General features: G+C 41.5%; 1 protein-coding gene across 2 annotated transcripts in view; it reads left to right on the forward strand.

Annotated features, from left to right (window-relative positions):
* Positions 1–239: 239 nt before the first annotated feature.
* atp2a2a (ATPase sarcoplasmic/endoplasmic reticulum Ca2+ transporting 2a) overlaps positions 240–22,330 on the forward strand; it is a 30,108-nt gene continuing 8,017 nt past the window's right edge. For both annotated transcript variants that reach the window (XM_033620591.2, XM_033620590.2), the window contains exons 1-10: positions 240–759; positions 1,864–1,881; positions 1,977–2,059; positions 4,587–4,691; positions 7,315–7,453; positions 15,719–15,799; positions 16,753–16,838; positions 17,010–17,474; positions 19,809–19,897; positions 20,102–20,204. In XM_033620591.2, the coding sequence (XP_033476482.1) occupies positions 642–759; positions 1,864–1,881; positions 1,977–2,059; positions 4,587–4,691; positions 7,315–7,453; positions 15,719–15,799; positions 16,753–16,838; positions 17,010–17,474; positions 19,809–19,897; positions 20,102–20,204 (1,287 nt within the window). In that variant the 5' untranslated portion in view covers positions 240–641. The remainder of the gene's footprint in view (positions 760–1,863; positions 1,882–1,976; positions 2,060–4,586; positions 4,692–7,314; positions 7,454–15,718; positions 15,800–16,752; positions 16,839–17,009; positions 17,475–19,808; positions 19,898–20,101; positions 20,205–22,330) is intronic.

Here is a 22,330-nt window from a genome sequence, read left to right on the forward strand (position 1 = left end):
TAATGTAAATTCAGCCAAGCTTCCTGGTTTACATACAACGGAAACCACAAGGTTTGACTGTGAAATACGGATATGTATCCCAGTTTGTTGCTTCTTGTTCGTCTTCCTGTGTTTTTTCCCCCTGGTTTGAACGTAGCAGACACTGTTCGTCCAATGATATGACTCCACATGCAGCGCAGGGAAGAGGGGCAGCAGTGAGGCACTTTGATAAAACCAGACTGTCAGCACCGTGTGGAGCCACAGAGAGCTGCGCCACGGTGAGAAACGGCACGGCACGGCACGGTACGGTAGCACAGAGGACTGGACCGGGTGAATGCAGTCCTTAACACGGGACTCTGCTGCAGACACTTTTCCACCATTTTCGGAGATAAGAGGACGCTCAGAGTAATCTTCACTCAGACAGGGAAGAGAAATTTGGCTTGCAACAACATTTTTTTCTCCGTAATTCACGTGAAGAGAATCTTAACGGGGCAGGGGGACACCTTAGTCAGTGGCTAACGATAGCTATCCGAGTGTGAATGCACATCTCTCAGTTGGCAAACTCCTATTCATTTCAAAGTGTTGACAGCTTTAAAGAGCCCGAAGGTACCTTTCGGCAGTATTTTGTGTGAAGCTGAGCGGGAAGGAGCCGTCTGTCCAATATGGAGAACGCTCACACGAAGAGTGTGGAAGAAGTTTACAGTTATTTCTGCGTCAATGAAAGCACAGGACTTTCCCTGGACGAGGTGAAACGACAGAAGGAGAAATGGGGCCTAAACGGTACGACAATTTACACTGTAGACCACCACACATGCCGCTGCTGTGAATGAGACACGGTTTCAAAATGTCTTGTCATTGTAACATGGGTGGTGTGAGCACACTACTGTTCAGTATATGGGCTAAAAGTCAGCAACATCGTCGGCCGGTCGGTGTTACCCGGCTCCATAAAGTGATTTGGCTGACGTCATCACTGGTGACCTCGAGGGTTTCCCTTCTCTTACAAAGTCACAAATTAACCATTACTTGGTGGGCATTGTAACACTGTTAGGTAGTGGTAACATTACTGTGCATTGTATCAGTGTGTAACATTATTTCACAGCAGCACTGTTGACTTTGATAACATTATTACACATAACCTTACTGTGACATTGTTGAAAGTCGTTAAATATATGGTGACATTGTTAAGCACAGTAACCTTATTGGATGTTCCTCAGAGCTGCAGCACATCAGCCCATGTGCCCAGAGATCTGACAGGCATTTGAACGGTGGCCACAGGATCACTGTAGTAACGTTATCCTTAAATGTTGATCTCTCTTGTTCCAGGCTTTAACAGCTGTTTTATATTAATATCACCTGAGAGGTCACGAAGGGTAAACTACCCCCCCTTGAATCCCTTTGACCTTTACATTGATTGGAGCTTTCCTATTGTGCAATAAAGATGAAGGGAGTAGACTTACACTGTTAGAGGTGTAAACCTGATATGTGAGGGAAAGAATCTTGCAAGGAAAAAATAAATATTCTGAAGAGATTAGTTCTTGTAACGCTCAAACAGATCCATAAGTAAACTGTCATTAAAAGTTAGTATTCAAAGTATCCGCTCTTGTACAGTATGTTTAACTAAATCATCAAAATTTGAAGTGAAACAGGGAACATCCTGGAGGTTTCGAAATTAACTTGTCACTCTCATGGTAGGTAGCACCCGTCAGTCTCACAGAACATATTGAACTCTTGTCGTAGGACTCAGTTCCCCATCATGAAACAAGAACTGCATTTCTTCATCAGGCACTTTTTTGAAAAAGTATTTAAACACAACTTACCCTCTTCTTTTTCTTGTCTGTTTCCCATGCGGTCCCTGGAATATCTCCCACATCGCCACACACACAGAGTTACCAGCAGAGGAAGGTAAGCATTACTGTCACCCACATTGTTACTGTCATTTTTATGATAAGAAATTTCTGTGAAGGATTTGTGTTTTTAACCAACTCTCTTCTCTGCAGGGAAATCTTTGTGGGAGCTTGTCCTTGAACAGTTTGAAGATCTACTTGTTCGAATTCTTCTACTGGCAGCATGTATATCTTTTGTAAGTATTTCACCACATTTTCTTTCACTGTTTCATTAAAATGCAGTCTTATATAGGTTGCTGAATTGATGAGTTATTTTTTCCCTCCAACTTTCACTCCTGTGTCTTACTCTACAAGCTGTACAGTAAACGAAGGTGATAGTCTGAGAACTTGAGAGAATCTCCGGACAAGACACTGCATCCTACATATAGCTTCCTGTTTCCACCTCAGGCTAAAAGGGTGTTTATGTGAAGTCGAAATTGCATATGGGATTATTATTAGGCCCTGTGTGTTGAAGGGCAGCGGGTAATTTATGCAGTGCATGGCGCTGAAGTGTAAACGTCTTCAGTTTGTTTAACCCTGCTGGGGTTACACTCACATATCAGAGAGCTAAACAGCTGAGGAGGCTAGCGACCCATCTGAGGAATGGTGACAACAGCAGTAGCAGCATTGAGTTGCTATCACCACGTGCCAAGTAAGACATTTGAGTTGTCAAGCATGACTGCTGTGTAATGACTTACCCCGGTCTCCCTCGGGCCTCTGACTTTGAGTGCTAGACAGATAAATGTTTAATAGTGGACTGCCCTTATGTAATAGCATCATCAGCATGTGTCCGAGCCCTTTCTGAAGATAATTCAGATGAACATTTCCACATAGTGGTAGCACTTTTTATTGTGATGTCACATAAGAAGACAAGGCTTCATGTACAGCTTAGTTTATTGTCTTTACACAATTTGTCAATTGTAAATTTGACAGCACAAGTTTTTATGGAAAAATTACATTTTAACATTTGTTGAACAGACAACATAGTAGATGAACAGATGGCTGAAGAATATTTTGATAAGAGAGGGTCCCCCTGTGTGTGTGTGTGTGTGTGTGAGAGTGTGAGTGTGAGTTGGTATGTAGTGTGCACTGTCCAGTCAGGTGATACAGAGGTGTCAGTGGCTGCTGTCTGACAGGAGAACAGAGCACCACTCAAGACCAAATTTGGGCTCTCACCCCTCAGTGGGAGGGCTCCTATCAGCACACACCCACCCCAACAGTCCCACACTTTGAGACGAATCCGGTGTGATAGCATTAAAATCAGAAAGTTTAACTGTTTGATAATTGTTGAAGTTATTAGTCAAAAACTTAATCTCTAAACTAGTCCAAGTTTTCATTTGTTCTGTTTGCATGATTCATTTTTGTGTTAAGAGAACAGTTAAGGGTTGGTTTCCTTTTCCAAATGCATTATGATGTGAGCTGCTATAAATGTTTTTTATCTGTTGCATGTGAGCAACATTGACAATATTAGGGTTGAAACAAATACTTGATTAGGTGATCAACAAAAGAAAGTTCCCAGCTATTTTGTTAAAGTATTCATCGATTAGAAATGTGAATCGTTGTTCCATTTTCTCCACTGTGAGATGTGCTGCTTTTGTCTGTCTCGTTTTATTTAAATCTGTGGGTCATGGACTCTTGGTAAGGCAAAACAAGTCATTAACCATATTAATAATTTGTTTTCTGATAAGTATAAACGATTAATTGATTATTTGAAAAAAAAAAACATTGTCTGATAAATGAATAATGAAAATGATTGTTTGCTGCAGCTTTAGTATGTGCGCATATATGTATGCAGTATATGTATAGGTTGTTTTTGCTTTAGTTAAGGCTGGGTAATGTAAATCTCTTGGCTGTGTTATGACATGCAGTAGAGCACTATTAAGCTCCGTGCTTCTGTATTAAACTGCTATTAAGAGTCATGCTTGCCATTTGAGTTATGCCATTTAAAATGTCTTTGGCATCTGCCATAGCCAGATACTTAGGTCTTACTGAGGTTGATTGCTTTATTACATTATGGGACATTAACTAATTCCTTGTGACACACGGGGTAATTTTAGGGCAGTTTTTTAAGTAACAATGAGCTAAATGAGACTCCCGGTCAGAATACTGTAATATTTTCTCTGGCAGTAAGAGGTTCCAATATATGCTGCAGGTCCAACTGTGTTGATCTGAGTTTCTACAGTCTTCTTGATGGCTGACATATACACAGTTCAAATGGGCTGTGCAGTATTGGCAGTAAAAAACTGAAAAACAATTGGCCAGATTGAATAGAATAATTGCACTGCCAGTACTAGACTGCAGAATATCGAGGCTCTTTTAACTTGAGCATAGCAATGTAGTCAATAATACAAAGTGTTTAGGTGCAGATCCATGATTTCATATTTTTCTCTCTGGTACATGAAGTTTTATATAAGGAATGTGTGGGAGGATCCTCAGCTATTAACAATCTCTGGCTTTGATGTCAAGCTCCTGGCTATTGACAAATAGCTAACCCTCACACTGCTGTCACAGTGTCTTTTTAAGAGATAAAAACCTGTCCGGTTCATTTAAATGAATTATTTATGAGGTCTTCATCTATCAGAGAGATAATTTGTCATTGTTTTGTCATGACCAGCTTTGTTCTGTCTTGATTTTTATCCGTTACTGTCATCGCTGTAAGATAATATCTACTTATACCGTGAAATGTCTTAAATAATAATGACATGTTTCTCATACTGTTTACAGGTCCTAGCATGGTTTGAGGAGGGAGAAGAAACTATCACAGCCTTTGTGGAGCCTTTTGTAATTTTACTCATTCTTATAGCCAATGCCATCGTCGGTGTGTGGCAGGTGAGACACTTTCCTGGGAAGCCAGTTTGTTTAAATCACACTACATCTCCTATGTATCTGGGTAATAGGTCTACAAATTATTTAGATATCTTACCCTAGTTTTGTTTATAGCTGCACATTTTACCTGCGTTTCTAATTGGATCGACACCAAGCTTTGTTGATTTCACCAGTGCAAGGGATGAATTTAAGAATAACATCTTAAAATGATAAGTCAGCATTTAAACATGAAATACATTCCAATGCCTTTATCATCAATGAATTACCTTAAATTAGTATGGGACTGAAAGCTGTTGGTTGTCAGTGTCTAACTTACAACAGACTGTAGGAAAAAAAAGTCATATTAGAGGCTGTATCAACTTGGAAGGAGAGATGTTATTAGATCACTAAATCAAATGCAATCCAGCACCACAGCTGTCTAATAAATATCCTACCTGCATAAAGCCATCTATTAAATATCTTACTGACTGAATGAAATTTATCTGTCAGTAGGTGCTTTTACATGGACCGTAATATTCCACCAATAATCCGAATAATAGCCCAGTTAAAATAAAAATGCCTCATGTAACCACATCAATCAGAAGAGACTGACCTGGTATAGACGACGTAGCTGGTTGTGCACTATACATGACATGCCGCAACAGCTGTTTCTACAAGCCTCCGTCTGCTGATTTTGACAGAGAATCGTTCATGAATTTGAAAAAACGTTTGGTGCTTTGCTAGTGCTACGTTTTTATTCGAGTGCTCTGATGAATTAATATATTCTATGACCTTGAAACATCAGCCTTATGTAACATTGTTACAGGCTGCAATGTGGAGTCCCTGGACATAACAATCTGTTGATACCAGGAGCAGTAACCTGCATATGAGACGCTGAGGAAACATCGGTAAATTGTACCATCTTCAGATTGCATACCTAGTCTGCATTAGGGATAGACCGATAGGGATTTTTTAGGGCCGATGCCGATACCGATTTTTTTCCATCACCCTTAGCCGATGACCGATTATGGACTGCCGATTTTTTTTGAGCCGATATTTGGGGCCGATACTGCTCTTGCTCCCTCAATTTACATAAAAAAAATGACACAATGATAACAAATATTACAGGTCTCAAGTTTAAAATAAGAAACATTTATTGAATAGTAAAAAATACTAAAACAAGATGGAAAGTTGAGGTAGAACAGGTAGAATATTATTATTATTATTATTATTATTATTATTATTATACATTCAAATAAAAAAAAGAGTTCAGTGCTCTTAAATCTTCCAGTAATGTCTTTATAAAATAAACAAATATTTAAGCTGAAGCATAAATAAAACAACAACTACTGTACACAGTAGGATTCAACAGCTTTGTTCAACTTAACCACATACTTTCAAATGAAAAAAAGTGCCAGGGAAAAATAAATCTGCGAACCCACGCGCGTATCGGCCGATGCCGATACAAGTAAAAAACTCAAATATTGGCCCGATATATCGGCCGGCCGATGTATCGGTCTATCCTTAGTCTGCATGTGAGGTGTTGAGGAGACCTCTGTAGTTTGTAGCTACAGAAAATAACCTAGGTTACACTTAGGTTTTTTACTACTAAATTGTATTAACAGGCAGAACCACTTCTTCTCGTTCCTATACTTTACATATTGAATGTAGAATTGCAGAGGTATACCAAGAAACTAGATACAGTGGTATGAAAATTGTACCGTGTACATTTGCTTGCTGCGGTATTGAAATTACAAAGCAACTGGATGGAGAATCTCACCTGCTTATGCGTTTGTTCAACCAAAATAACCCCTTTTCATAAACAATAATGGTGTAATTCCATGAAACTGTTGTATTTTCTGAGGTTGTTCTTGTTCTGTGATAATTGTTTATTGTTGCCTTAATTAAATGAATCAAATTTTTTCAATATGGTTGGAAAACAAACTTCTTTTTCTGTAACATTTCCAGCAGATGAGATGCTTCACAGCGGGCGGAACAACAAGACAAAAAAAAGTTGTTTTCTGATTAAAAGCTTTGGGGCATGTAAAGGCACATGTTATCAGATCACTTAATTTAGCGTCCATGTAAACAGGTCAGTTGGAATCTAATCAGAATAATTTCACTCGGACTGAAGAAATATTGTCCATGTAACTGCAGCTAGTGTGGCAGCCTGCTGTGATTTAACATTTGTTATACTTCACCCACACTGTAGATTGACACTGTGTACTGGAAGTTATTTTTGTCTCAAGAAGGCTTCCTATTGAAAAGGAACAGTCTATCAGTTGTCATCACCCATCTTCCTGTATATCGCTCACATATGAGCCAGGCTTATTTATTTATTTATTTAAACAATGTGTGGGCAGTCGGTTCTGAGTGATGTGTTCCTCTTGTTGATGAAGGATGATGTTGCTGGTGAATGGTAGAATTAGAAAACAGAGGCAGAAAATGATGCGATTTATATTCCCACTGTCATATGCTTAACATCTAAATGTCCCCAATCAAAACCTGATAAAATAAACATCAAACTTAGAACAGTCAGTGCCTCTTCAAAGGGGAATGCTCCGCATGTATTAAGTATGTGATATTCTCAAATAATCTCAGAGAAACTAAAAAATCTTTGGTACTGAATCTCTTTTCTCCTCACTAGGAACGCAATGCTGAGGATGCCATTGAGGCACTTAAGGAGTATGAGCCTGAGATGGGGAAAGTGTACCGGCAGGACAGGAAGACCGTGCAGAGGATCAAGGCCAGAGACATTGTGCCTGGTGACATCGTGGAGGTTGCTGGTAGGTTGACCTGCTCTCGACCTTGTGCTGTTTTAACCTTACTCTACTCTGTACTGTTGTATGTGTTGTTCAGAATAGAGCATCAGCTAACTGAAGTGTGAAAGTTTAAATGGTGGTTGGAATTGTAGGCTACTTGCGTGCAAAGGAAGCATCTGGATATCACATGAACCATGGAAAATTCACAGAAAATTGGCAATTTAACGCCACTGTAACTTCTACCAAGAATTTTTTGTGTTCCCTTTTCGATATGCTGCTTTTTTTTTAGATTAAACAGGAGATGTTGTGTTTTAATATGAATGTTCCTAGCTGCTGTTTGGCTCTGCCTCAGGTAAAGCCTACTGTGGACAGATCAAATGAGTCCACGTATGGTCATGGATCACATTTAGCACAAGCTTGAGTTGAAACCTCCCCCATCCCATGTGCCACTGCAGAGGTGACTCACCCTGCAAGAGTGATGTATTTTGAGATGCTCTTATTAACCCATTGTCTCAAAGGGCTGGGCACAAATGCTATCAAGGCCCACTTTACTCAGTGTGTGCGTGTCAGTCTGTCTTTGTGTGTGCATGTGTGTATTTGTCCACACACACCAAGATTGAGCTCAGTCATGTAACCGTGCTGCGACTGTATCCTCACAGCTCATCCCAACTCAACAGTCCCCCCCCCCCCCCCCCCCCCCCCCCCCCCCCCATGCAGTACGTGAACTAAATGCTGGGGTGATTCATGCTGCTGAGGTCCAGTCAGCGAATTTCAGCAGCTAAAATCCTCAGGATGTAAAGCTTTGATTTTCAGGAGTTCTGTTCCCCCCACAGCGCACACACACACACACACACACACACACACATATACACAGTTCTGCAGAGGGATGAACAGACGGATGTGTTGAGAAATGCTGAAGTCCTTAAAACACTAGCGTTATCGTGATACTGTGTTTAACCCTGAGCCACTGAAGTGATGCATAGTTTTTCTGTGCATAGTGGTAGGTTATATTTTTAGCCATCATAGACCATTTAGATTATGGAATGCTGTATTTATAGAGGCAGTGACAGTCGTGAAGATGACAGGTGTCTGGTCCCACCCCGTGGACGCCCCTCCCATCCTGCTCTGGGGAACATTGCTACAGTGGGTGACATGAGACAGTGTTCAGCGGGACTCCTGAGTAACCTTGACAAGGGCAAATGGAGAAGGGGTGTACTTGGAATTAAAATATATAATTTTTCTAGTGTTATCTAGTGTTACTGTATATAATTTGTTTTAGGATGATGGCGCTACTCATGCAGTTTTGATTATGTGTCGCAGCAGAAGCAGAGCGGAGAAAGCTTAATTATTTGGCTCAGGTTTAAAGAGAAAGTTGTGAGTCATATGCACTCTCCTCTTGCATATTAGAGACCCAGTTATTTAACCACTTTCGATGAAGGTAGCTGGAGGCTTTGTTGTCAGCAGCTTGAGGCTTACTCAGAAATGCAGCCCAGCAGGCAGCAAAACTGGATGTTTTATCCTGCAGTCAAAAGAAGCTCCACTTCCCAAATCCTCCGAATATCTTTTTAAATGGTTTCCGTCAGCCTTTTTTTCAGAATAATATTTTGCTGAAGCTCCGAACGTAAGAGTCCAAAGTGACCCCTGCCATGCAGAGGAGGAGTGCAATGACGCAGATGCCGGCTGGCTGGCTGCTGAGCCGAGGTAAAGGACACTGACACAAGCGCTCAGTGGCCGCCTCAGCCGTGAGAAGAATAGCCTGCAGCCAGCCGGTGCTGCTCTCTTGTCAGGGTGCTGCTGTGGGTTTGAATGCTGCCTCCTACTCATACCTCATCGCTCATAAGTTGCACACTCACTGAAATTTGTTTAATGTCATGGAAATAACATTGTGTGTAATGCCTTTCTTACACTTTATCTAAAATAGATTATTTTATGCTTGGTTTCATTTTTGTAGTTAAGTGAGTTTAAATCTAATCTAGAAGCAGTTGAAGCTCCGAGGGCTGCTGTCGGCTGTCTGTGCTGGTCCTCTCTGACATGGAGACCAGTGATTTTTTTTCTAAAATAGATTCTGAAATCATCCAAAGAACATGATCAGTACTGATTAACTAGGTTTTACTATAATATCGATTTGCACTCATTTTAAAATGGGCAAGTGCCAGCAGCCAAAATCTGATAAAAGGGATACCATGCCCCACTTAAAATAACCTTTTAAAAAATGGCGTCAACTGATAATGTGGAGTTCATTAGCTCCATTCAGTGGATTTAAAGGACCACTGTATAGGATTTAGTGGCATCTAGCGGTAAGGTCTGAATACCTCTTCCCTCACCTCTCCTTTTCCAAGTGTGTTTCAACTAAAGTAATATTTTTTACTGACGATTAATCTGTCAATAATTTTCTTGATTAACTGATTAGTTGTTTGGTCTGTAAAATGTCATTAAAAAGTGCTAAATATCAATCTGTGTTTTAGTGTTGTCACGATACCAAAATCTTTGTTTCAGTACCAATACCAATATGAATTTCGATACTTTTCGATACTCTTCGGTACTTTTCCTAAGGAAAAGTCCTTTTGGATACAAACCTTTAGAACAATAAATAGTAGGGGTGTAACGGTACCAAAAAAATCATGGTTCGGTAAGTACCTTGGTACGGACGTCACGGTTTGGTAACTCCAATGTTCCACCAAGTTTGTGTTGTCTTGTGTTGTCTCCCTTTGCGAGGCAGACTTTCTCTTGTCTTTTTTCACATGCGCCAGCTGCGGATGTTGTTACAGGTGTTGTCATACACACCACTTGTGCAATCTGTGCTCCAATAGGAACAAGAAAGGCGTTTGTGTGCATAAATGAGTAAAATAAATTAACTAAATTAATTAATTGAATCAATTTCAAAGTACCGGTATTTTCCAAATGCAGTATAGTACCGTTTGGAATACTCTAGTACCGCGGTACTATTTTAGTACCGGTATACCGTGCAACACTACTGTGTTTCCTCAAGCCCAAGATGACATCATCAAATGTCCTTTTGTCCACAACCCAAATATATTCAGTTTGCTGTCATACCTGAGAAAGAAACCAGAAAATGTTCATACTTAAGAAGCTGCATTCAAAGAATTTCGACTTAAAAAAAAAAACTAAACTCAAAAATATTCTGTTTATCAATAATCAAATCAGTTGGTGATTTCTTTAATAGTTGACAACTTATCAATTGATTGCTGCAACTCTAGCATGCAGTACAGCCTTCAAGATGCAAAAAGCCTTTTCTATAGCCAGTGTTAGGTTTGTCTGTTCTGGGCCACTGTAGATACATGGCGGTGCAACATGGCGGACTCCTGCTCTCTATATGTAGATATGAAGGGCATTTTAAGCTGAGGAAAAACACAATGATTCTCAGTTTCAGGTGATATACACTAATGAAAACATTAATATTATATTCCATTTCTGCCAATAGAGCTTCCCAAATCCTACACACTGCTCCTTTAAGCCCTTGTCATAACACAGCACACATTGTATGCTGCCAGTTTACAGTTTAATGTTGAGGGCTTGCAGATTTGGATGTTGGCCTTTTCTCAGAGCAGCAGAGCTCAGTGGGTTTGTTCTCTGCTGGCTGTGAAGTTGTGGAGTCTGGTAGTGAGGGGGGCTCATGTGGGGGGCAGTATAGGGGGGGAGGATGTCTGATCTGCTCCTATTGTGGTTGAGCGGGATGACCTTATAGGGAAGCGCTTTGTGGATAACCATCCCTCCCTACCATGCTCAATGCATAGCGACCCTGCCCATCAGCACCCGCACCCGCCACTAAGATTCCAGACACCATGGATAGTATGTGGCATTTAATGTGGTCTGGCAAGCATCCATCGTCACGGAGGGACTGTTTTTTGGCAAAGGTTCCTGACTTGTCAGCGAGACTGAGAGAAACAGTCTCATCTTTGCCGACCAGGGAAGAGGGCTTTAGAAATGCAGAAACCTAATTTGTAGTGTAGACCTGCAGAAGGGCATAGAGGGTTTTATTCCAGCCAATCTGCAGGTTGAAGGCACTGATTGGTGAAATCAGCTTGGTTGTACAGAAGTATGCAAGATTCTGCATAAACTATACGTGTAAGCAATTGACCAAAAATTTGGTGTTACTGTTACATAAATCTCAGGTTCTATAAGTAGTATTAAAGCTGGCTTGTAGTTTTATACAGATTGTCAACTATTCAGCTCACTGCACTAGCCTTGTTAACCCTAAGTCACACTATACTGACTGCTGGGAATCCATGCTATGCTGTCTGGTTGTAGATGGGACAGTGAGAGGTCAGACTTTAACCCCAGTAAGGATTTAATGAGGGGCCATGACTGACAGTGTTAACCTGAAGACATGAACAGAATGTAAAGGTCTGACCTTCTGTTAACATATAAAATCTGTAGTTAAACTGATCGCTGTTTTCACATTAACATTTTAGTGTGTTATGTGGCTGCAAGAACAAGTTAGATGATTTATTTGATATTTACATTACATTACCACAAGTCTACTTACATTTTTCCAGAATGACTCTCTGCTTTCACAATATGTCTTTCTCTGTGACTACATCTGAAAGTTAAAAGTACAGAATTTAGATCCTTGTATTCTTATTAAGATCCAGATCCTTTGCAGCATATGCTGTATGTGTGGGCAGTGGTGAATACCCTTTTCAAATGTTAGTGTAGTGGTTGATCTTGATATAGATTTAAATTTTAGAATTGAAATTGTGTCATGGTTTTCATACATGTCATTTCTGCCAGGCCCTAATAAAACCCTGATTATTTTTGACAGGAGGGGAGCTCTAAAACGCTCCCAGTCCTGGGACAAGGTTTGTTACTATGACAACAGAAACAGTTGCATGCTATGTGGAAGCTCAGCCTGCTGCTGCTTAAGATTCATAACAGACAAAGGCAAAGCAGAAATCTCAGGGAGACAGTGCAGAGATAGTGCTTATGTAACGGAGGTCAGAGGTTAGGATCAACTCCAAAGTCGGCTGACACGTGTTTGAATCTGTGACAACATAACAGCAGGCTGCTAACTAAACATTATTTACTCTGCTCTTGTTTGCTGATGAAATAGTAAAACTCACTTGTGACTTTTGCCATGTGCTAACACTGTGGCCAGGGGACAAAAAAGTAAGATTTCTACCCTGAGTGGTTTGTACAGTGTCCACCTAAACATGGCCACCAAAATGCACCTGTAATACGGTAAATAGTGCAAGATAGCATCCACATGTAGGATATATTTGCAGAGACCAGATCATCTGTTTCATTTCCTTGCATTGGTTGTGCTGAGTCATATGAACTTAGTCTCTCTAGTGCACCTGCCTGCCAAAGTTTAGAGAGGAAAATCTTCATTGAGCAGAGGAGGAATGAAAGGTTAGTATTTTAGCCGTTCTAGACTGTTTTTTAACATATCCATTTGGATGAAGTATTTGCATAATTGTATGCATGTAAATTTGGCTTGTGAGTTCATCAGTAAGAGCTGTGCTGGAAAGCTGCAGGATGCCTCACTTGTTGACGGTCCTGACATGACCCACTCAACATGACAGGGGGTCAGCCTTTTGTTCAGCTGCCATCAGCACATGTGGCCTTTTGGCTGGCCCTGAGGAAGGCTGGCTTGCTGAACAACACGCTATCCCCTAACACACGGCAGAGGCAGGTGCCAGTCAAAGCAAACCGGTTTGGTTCAGTCACTGCCTTGCCTGCTGTTGAAGGGTCTGTTTAAAAGGCACCTCCGGGACTTACATTGGGTGCAATGAATCACTGGGTTTGAGCTTTTGTCACTGAAATTTGTGGACTCTATGACCTGTTGGCAAGCACAAAGGTGAAAATGTGGTCATGCCTGAGGAGATGGTTGGACTTCTACCAAGTAGGATGTTGACACAAAGGGACAGATGATATACGCACACTTCATCAGAGCAGGTCTGCAGTGTAACACAGCCTCGGGACAATTCCAGCGTGTCACAGTGTCACAGTCTCAACACTCACTGCTTTCTTCGTATGATGTATTATTACATTAGCAAGCACCATTGTTAGAAGCCTATCACCTTAGCCATGTTTCTCAGCACTCCCACGGAAGTTGTCAGTATTAGGAAGTAGTATAGGAAGTGTTACACAACCACCTAGGATGTCATTGTAAAGCTTTTGGCTTCTAATAAAAACATTTCATGTTTTGTTGTCTTCCAGGGATGAAATCATTTCTCCTAAGAAAGTTAAAAATGTAGCTATGAAATGGGTTCCTCTATTCAATGTGTAGTGACATTATTGATTCAAGTTAGGTGCTGTTGAACTGACAGTGTGACCCCTATATGCATTTGCACCACTGCTATATAAAAAAATCCCCCCTATACACGATTATATCGTTCACTGCTTTCAGCAGCCAGAATTTGGGAGAACAAGGATCATAAATTGAACATCCCCAGATAAAGGTGCTCCAAATGATCGGCCACAAATTATTATCTGTCAATATTTGTTCTAAACAAACTGTAGCTCACAATGAACTTCACAGTTACATTCATGTTTTAGCTACTGTTAACCTGATGTCTAGCTCACCTGCTTGTCCCGAGTGCAGGTACACCGTCTCTCTCTCCTCGCTCACCACACACACTCTGCACTAAACACTTCTGTAGAGGCTGCGATACACTCTGCTGTTTTCTGACAGTCTTACATTTGGATTTGTTTTGGGCTGTACTGTGCCCACAGGACTGACATGGCATCCCTATGTATACCAGTCGGTATACATAGGATCTCCAGGATTTGATTCATTTTATCTCTGCGACTGGAAAGGCAGAGTAGGTTAGGGGAGACCAGGGGATATGGTAACAATTTTTGGTTAGGCGTCATTACTCAAAAACCTCTGTTTGGATACATTTTTTAAGTAGGTAATTGATATCTGTGTTCAACTTTTTCAGTCATGAATTACTTTTACAAGAAACATTAGTCACAATATTGATTGAAAGCATTTTGTTAAACGTAATTTGACAATACGAGTCTGACCCCAAGTCTGCATTGCTCAACCTGTGAGGTTGTGTGACCTTCTCAGAAGTGAAGCTTCCATAGCGGCTGTCGTTCCAGGTCGGGATGGTTTAAAGATGTAACTTAGTCCTTCTCAGAAAAGCTGTCAATGTCTGTCTTGACTGGCCAATGCCTGCTGTCAGATCAGAGTTCCTGGCACTGCTGTCAGGACATCTAATAAGTTGAAGATCATCCAGCTTCAAGTCAACACTCATGGAGCGTGAGTTTCTCCGAGGTGATGTAGTGGGCCCTGTTGTTTGTCCCCTTGTCTTTCTTCCTTTGCTGTGGCAATGAAGAGGAAACAGCTGCCATTATATGACCAACATTTAAACCCGATCGGCGTATTGGAGTACATATCGAAATGCTTCTCCCATTTTTGGCTGCATGCTTTGTTGGTCCTATTGCTATTTTCTCCTCCCTTCCCTCAAGGGCATGGAGGGTTTTGGATTACAGTATCTGTCTCCCTCAAATGGGAATCTTGAGTCTGAGTTTTCATTTCAGCTTTGTCTTTATTTTTTGTTAGACTCTTAGGTACTTGGCAGGCTTGTGTGGGTTACTGGATTCTGACTATACAATGTTCTTGGTTGGAGTCTTTTGTAACAATGTGACACAATTTGGATTTTAACTAAGTAGGCCTATATGTAGACTATGTCCCACAGAACTGTGCCATAGCCTGAGCCATTTCCCCAGTTTTCATTGCCTTTATGTACCATTAGGAAGTTGAATTGGGTCACTGCAATTCCGATGTACCCAAATTGGCCTTTTCCTTTGAGACAGGCCTTTTATGGCTCACAGGTCCTTCATTTCCTCCTCTTTCTTTGGCTCTCCTTCTCTTTCCCTGCAGCGATGGCAACACTGCTCTGCTGCTGTGTGGCACAGCAACCTCCCTGTAATGAGCTGTGCTTCATCAGTTCAGTTTACACTAATGCTGAGTTACTGGCTGCAGAAAACAGACAACATCTCATCTGTTAAATCTTCATTTAGCACGTACACACACTTATAGCATTGTACAGGACCAGGTGTATATGGGTGGACTCGATGCTATTCATGTGGTGTAAAAGACTATTGAACCATTTTGTATGTCATGGCAAGTTAATTGTTTACTCTGGTTGTTGTCATTAACATGAGCTGTCAGATGCAGACTGAATTCAAAATCATATCAATGTTTTTTTTTTCCCCAACAAATTTTCACACGTGTGTGTTTCCTATGTGTCTGTGCTCTCCATGCTGTGGGGTATTTGTTTGTGTATTTTCTCTAATTGTGGATCTGTTCTCTTACAGTTGGAGACAAGGTGCCTGCTGACATCCGGATCTGTTCTATCAAATCAACAACTCTGAGGGTAGACCAGTCCATTCTGACCGGTAAGAAATGCCCGCTGATGACATCACAGCCATTAAATAATTTTCCCGTCCCACTTTCATCCATAAAATTCTCAGTTTCTCATGGGTCTTGTTAATGGATCTAGTTTGCATGTTTTATTGATTCGTTAAGTATTGATGTTTATTTTACACTGCTGGCACACTTCATACAGTGCATTGTTTTTGTTATCTTTGATTTTTTTTTTTCCTCTTATATGTTCCAGGCCATAAAGGCTATCAATATCAAGGCTATGCCATTCTGCATTTCACTGCACACATTTAAACCTTTAAATGTGTGCTTGTTATACTGTAATAAATAGAAAGTCACAGAGTTAAAGCTTAGCTCAGCAATCCCTGACTTACCGTAACTGATGAGTGAGGTTGCTCATTGTATTCATACAAAGCCTTAAATGTCACCACCGAGCCCTTTAAATACTGTATACTCTGCCGGTGAAATTGTTTTCACATATGGCCATTTCTGTCCCAAATTGAAAATGAAGCTTTGGCTGTACTGGCACAATTTAATCGGTTTTCATTTTATAGTTATGTTTTGGATTAAATCCATTCCTCAGTTTTAAATTAACTTCAAACTCTACAATGATGCTCCCTTTATTTTAAAATAAAAGCAAAAATGTATCCGACAAAACAGCGTCCAAGATAAATGGGTCAATCTTCCACCTGTGTTTTTAAGAACCAGAATAGCTGGATGTCAATGAACAAGATCATTTGAGCTGGCTGCAGAATGAGCCCAGAGGTGTATCATGACACTTTCTAATTAGCATGTTTGCTGCTAAATTGAAACATTCATGAGGATATGAAAGATCAGTGAGACAGCATGAATGATCAGTACCACAGATCTCTCTCTGTAGAGATAATTGGCTGTGCTTTGCTCCTAAGATCATCTGCAGAGGCAAATGCAAACTGGTATGAGCAGCTGCCCTCTGTTGTCTTTGTAGGTGAATCTGTCTCTGTCATCAAACACACCGACCCTGTGCCCGACCCCCGTGCTGTCAATCAGGACAAGAAGAACATGCTTTTCTCTGTAAGTTCAACTCTGCAGAAGTTATCACACATCCTGTTGATGCCTTTCGACTCCTTGTTTATTTTCTGTTAACTTCCTGGAAAAACTTGCTCCTGTTGTTATTTCAAGATGTGTGAGATGTTATCAGACGTGCTCGAGACAACACGTATACGATATTTCTTGTTATTTCAGGGTACCAACATTGCAGCTGGGAAGGCCGTGGGTGTGGTTGTGGCCTCTGGTGTTAACACAGAGATTGGTAAGATTCGTGACGAGATGGCGGCCACTGAGCAGGAGAAGACACCCCTGCAGCAGAAGCTGGATGAGTTTGGCGAGCAGTTGTCCAAGGTCATCTCCCTCATCTGTATCGCCGTGTGGATCATCAACATCGGCCACTTTAACGACCCCGTCCATGGAGGCTCCTGGATCCGCGGGGCCGTCTACTACTTCAAGATTGCTGTGGCGCTGGCCGTGGCTGCTATCCCTGAAGGTCTTCCTGCTGTCATCACCACCTGCCTGGCCCTGGGCACTCGCCGCATGGCGAAGAAGAACGCCATCGTCCGCAGCCTGCCATCCGTGGAGACCCTGGGCTGCACCTCTGTCATCTGCTCTGACAAGACAGGAACCTTGACCACCAACCAGATGTCTGTCTGCAGAGTGAGTCTCTCTCTCACACATACACACACACACACACACACACACACACACATACACACACACACACACACACACACACACACACACACACACACCCTCTGTCTCTCTGTTGTGGTGCATTGCTGAGCAGTTTGGTTGTCTGTGCTTTGTCATCTTTGTTGTCCCTGCCTGGTGTTTTGAATAAGATGAAGCAGTAAGAGTAACTGTGACTGCATACGTCACTTTCAATACATTCTGTCAGCTTAAATGCTAATATTGTCTTTGCAAACAGAGAGTGGAGTCTTCCTTATGATCAGGTATCCAGCTTAATTAACAAGGCAAAATACTGCCGCTCCTCTAATCTACATTGAGCTGTTGGATGACTTGCAGTGCTGCTGTTGCATAACTGACCTTGCGTCACCAAGCAAAGCAAAGCAAAGCAGCCAGCCTGTAGTTCCTTTTTCTCTGTGTGTCTGTGAGTGGCACCCCAGCAGCACTTGGCCCCACATTAAGACATTTCAGCATTAATTAAAGTTTAATGCTCTTGATGCCTGTTCATTGTGCTCTCTCAGAACTTTGGCAAAGCCTGAATTGGATTTGTGGCATTAATTTATAGTTTTCATCAAACAGTTGTTTAGGCTTTTGTATTGTTTGGGCCACATGTTGTACTGGCCATGATTAAATAGCTTTGTTATTGTGCAATTACTGCAGTTTTCAATGATGTATTCCCAGAGCCATATATAAACTACTGAAAAGACAAAATATTTGCTCTCTGTACATGTAGACAAAAAGCCTTAAAAGAGCTTTGCTAATTGACTTTATGCTCATGTCTCATAACAAAAAAAATACTTTTCAAAGAATTTTGAAGTAAAAATGTAAGCATTTATTTTACAGATACATATACAGTGTGTGGCAGCGGCACAGTGATGTGGTGGTTAGCACTGTTGCATGTTCCCCCATGTCAGCGTTGGTTTTCCCTGAGTACTCCGGCTTCTTCCCACAGTCCAAAGACATGCAGGTTAATTGGTGACTCTAAATTGTCTGTAGGTGTGAATGTGAGTGTGAATGGTTGTCTGTCTCTATGTGTCAGCCCTGTGATAGTCTGGTGACCTGTCCAGGGTGTACCCAGCCTTTCGCCCAATGTCAGCTGGGATAGGCTCCAGCCCCCCCGCAACCCTCAAGAGGATAAGCGGTTACGAAAATGGATGGATGGATGGATGGATTGATATACAGTGTGTGCAATATTTTTTTTAATATCATTACAACTTAAGTTAATGGCTAAAAGAAATGCAGGCAGTTGGACCATGACTGCCTGTCTCTTTGTCTTATACTTGCTTCTTGATAGGGACTTGATCGGGTAGGGAGGAGAAACTCAGTTAGAATGTAATGTTTTTGGGGGACAATCTGCATTGATGGAAACGTGACACCTGGGTGGACATGCTCATTTTCACCCCTTTTCCAGCGTGACCGTCTGTAACTTGTGATTCTTTTGTCATCTCAGCCACACATCCATTCATCTCTGTCCAAGAAGTATTCAAGCATTGTTCCAAATTAGTCAGCACCGAGTTTGAAACAGACTGAATAAGTAACCGATATCAAAAAGAAGTAACGACCATAACATTTTCACTGGCCTCCATGCTGCTTTCTGCTGTTTACTAACCCTGCTTTCAGGTGCATTTGTGACGTAGAACGTGACACACCAAAAAAAGATCCTCATCTACTGACATTGTTAAAGGAGTTTGCCGTGTAATTTTACAGGCTTTTCCTGCTTTGAAAAAAACTGCATACACGTGCTTAAGTTGATGGGAAACAGGTATTTGGTCAAAGTTAGGGTACATCTTCAGAAAATTGGTGTATGTCAGTGTTATGTCCTCTGTAATGATGGAAACACAATGCTGTGTGTGTGTGTGTGTGTGTGGGTGTGTGTGTGTGTGTGTGTGTGTGTGTGTGTGTGTGTGAGAGACAGAGAGAGAGACAGAGAGAGAAAGAGGATGAAAGCGTCCTGTGGGAGCAGGCCTGGCACTGCGGCTTCTTCCTTTTGGGCACAGCCTCTCTCTTAACTCTCTCCCTGGCAGTCGTTTCTGTTTACTTATGAAGAGAAACTAAACAGCCTTTTCTCATATTAGGCAGTGGGCCACCCAGCCTGGCCCTCACAGTGACACGCTCTGTAACACTGCAGGCTCATCTACTGTCTAAATGAGCCCTTACTCTTCAGGTTTGCTTGGGATTTCTGTGATTTCTGCTGCCACCTGCTGTGTCAGTAAAGAAACTGACAGTCGTCTCAAACACTGACATGATGACGTGCTTTGAAAGACTCATATTTGTTTTTGTCCCACCTGCTCTCCTGTTCTCCAGATGTTCGTTATCAACAAAGCTGAAGGTGACAGCTGCTCTCTGTCAGAGTTCACCATCACGGGTTCTACCTACGCACCTGAGGGAGAAGTGTGAGTACTTCACAGCTGAGTCCATAACAGGCAAATCTAGGTGAAAGCTAATGCAGGGGGTATGTAGGTGAACGGGAGCATATGAAGTTAAAGATGGGAACTTAAACACATCAACAATAGAGACAGTTGTTGTTGTTAATATGAACTGTATACACACATTGACACACATACACACACAGGTTAATACTCTGTGCTTGCCCGCAGGTTCCATGATGGTAAACTAGTTAAATCCTCCCAGTATGATGCCCTGGTTGAACTGGCTACCATCTGTGCCCTGTGTAATGACTCCTCACTGGACTTTAACGAGGTGTGAACCCTGCCTGCGTCTTCGTTTACATGTCAGACATTTGTAGAGTGTAATATTGGCCAATATGATTTTTTTGTGTACAGTACAGGCCAAAAGTTTGGACACACCTTCTCATTCAATGCGTTTTCTTTATTTTCATGACTATTTACATTGTAGATTCTCACTGAAGGCATCAAAACTATGAATGAACACACGTGGAGTTATGTACTTAACAAAAAAAGGTGAAATAACTGAAAACATGTTTTATATTCTAGTTTCTTCAAAATAGCCACCCTTTGCTCTGATTACTGCTTTGCACACTCTTGGCATTCTCTCCATGAGCTTCAAGAGGTAGTCACCTGAAATGGTTTTCCAACAGTCTTGAAGGAGTTCCCAGAGGTGTTTAGCACTTGTTGGCCCCTTTGCCTTCACTCTGCGGTCCAGCTCACCCCAAACCATCTCGATTGGGTTCAGGTCCGGTGACTGTGGAGGCCAGGTCATCTGCCGCAGCACTCCATCACTCTCCTTCTTGGTCAAATAGCCCTTACAGAGCCTGGAAGTGTGTTTGGGGTCATTGTCCTGTTGAAAAATAAATGATCGTCCAACTAAACGCAAACCGGATGGGATGGCATGTCGCTGCAGGATGCTGTGGTAGCCATGCTGGTTCAGTGTGCCTTCAATTTTGAATAAATCCCCAACAGTGTCACCAGCAAAACACCCCCACACCATCACACCTCCTCCTCCATGCTTCACAGTGGGAACCAGGCATGTGGAATCCATCCGTTCACCTTTTCTGCGTCTCACAAAGACACGGCGGTTGGAACCAAAGATCTCAAATTTGGACTCATCAGACCAAAGCACAGATTTCCACTGGTCTAATGTCCATTCCTTGTGTTTCTTGGCCCAAACAAATCTCTTCTGCTTGTTACCTCTCCTTAGCAGTGGTTTCCTAGCAGCTATTTGACCATGAAGGCCTGATTCGCGCAGTCTCCTCTTAACAGTTGTTCTAGAGATGGGTCTGCTGCTAGAACTCTGTGTGGCATTCATCTGGTCTCTGATCTGAGCTGCTGTTAACTTGCGATTTCTGAGGCTGGTGACTCGGATGAACTTATCCTCAGAAGCAGAGGTGACTCTTGGTCTTCCTTTCCTGGGTCGGTCCTCATGTGTGCCAGTTTCGTTGTAGCGCTTGATGGTTTTTGCGACTCCACTTGGGGACACATTTAAAGTTTTTGCAATTTTCCGGACCGACTGACCTTCATTTCTTAAAGTAATGATGGCCACTCGTTTTTCTTTAGTTAGCTGATTGGTTCTTGCCATAATATGAATTTTAACAGTTGTCCAATAGGGCTGTCGGCTGTGTATTAACCTGACTTCTGCACAACACAACTGATGGTCCCAACCCCATTGATAAAGCAAGAAATTCCACTAATTAACCCTGATAAGGCACACCTGTGAAGTGGAAACCATTTCAGGTGACTACTTCTTGAAGCTCATCGAGAGAATGCCAAGAGTGTGCAAAGCAGTAATCAGAGCAAAGGGTGGCTATTTTGAAGAAACTAGAATATAAAACATGTTTTCAGTTATTTCACCTTTTTTTGTTAAGTACATAACTCCACATGTGTTCATTCATAGTTTTGATGCCTTCAGTGAGAATCTACAATGTAAATAGTCATGAAAATAAAGAAAACGCATTGAATGAGAAGGTGTGTCCAAACTTTTGGCCTGTACTGTATGTGCTTGTTTGTATTTTGTATTTTTTAAGGACTTATCAGTATGGACAATAACACTAACTCATGGCACTACAGTACAAAGTGTCTGTGTGATAGAAGAACACAAAGAAAACAATAGTAAAAATATAACATAAAATGAATACAAATAATGACAATTGTAGGTGAGTACATATACATACACATATGTTACCCATATATTAATGTATATAAGCCATATCTACATACCCATGTATGCATCCAAATGCACAAATATCATGTGCATTTGAGGTGCAAACAGGCAATAGTACCAGTTTGAACCCTAACACCTAACATTGTGAAACCAAATAAGCAAGAGAGAAGGGCATTTTGGGAAGCCTTTTGTAGTCTACTTTGTAAAGTATCATTATCAGATGTTCTGTCCCAATCATAACCAAAATC

Source organism: Epinephelus lanceolatus, chromosome 9, assembly GCF_041903045.1.
Source record: "Epinephelus lanceolatus isolate andai-2023 chromosome 9, ASM4190304v1, whole genome shotgun sequence".
In the NCBI taxonomy this organism is placed as follows: domain Eukaryota; kingdom Metazoa; phylum Chordata; class Actinopteri; order Perciformes; family Serranidae; genus Epinephelus; species Epinephelus lanceolatus.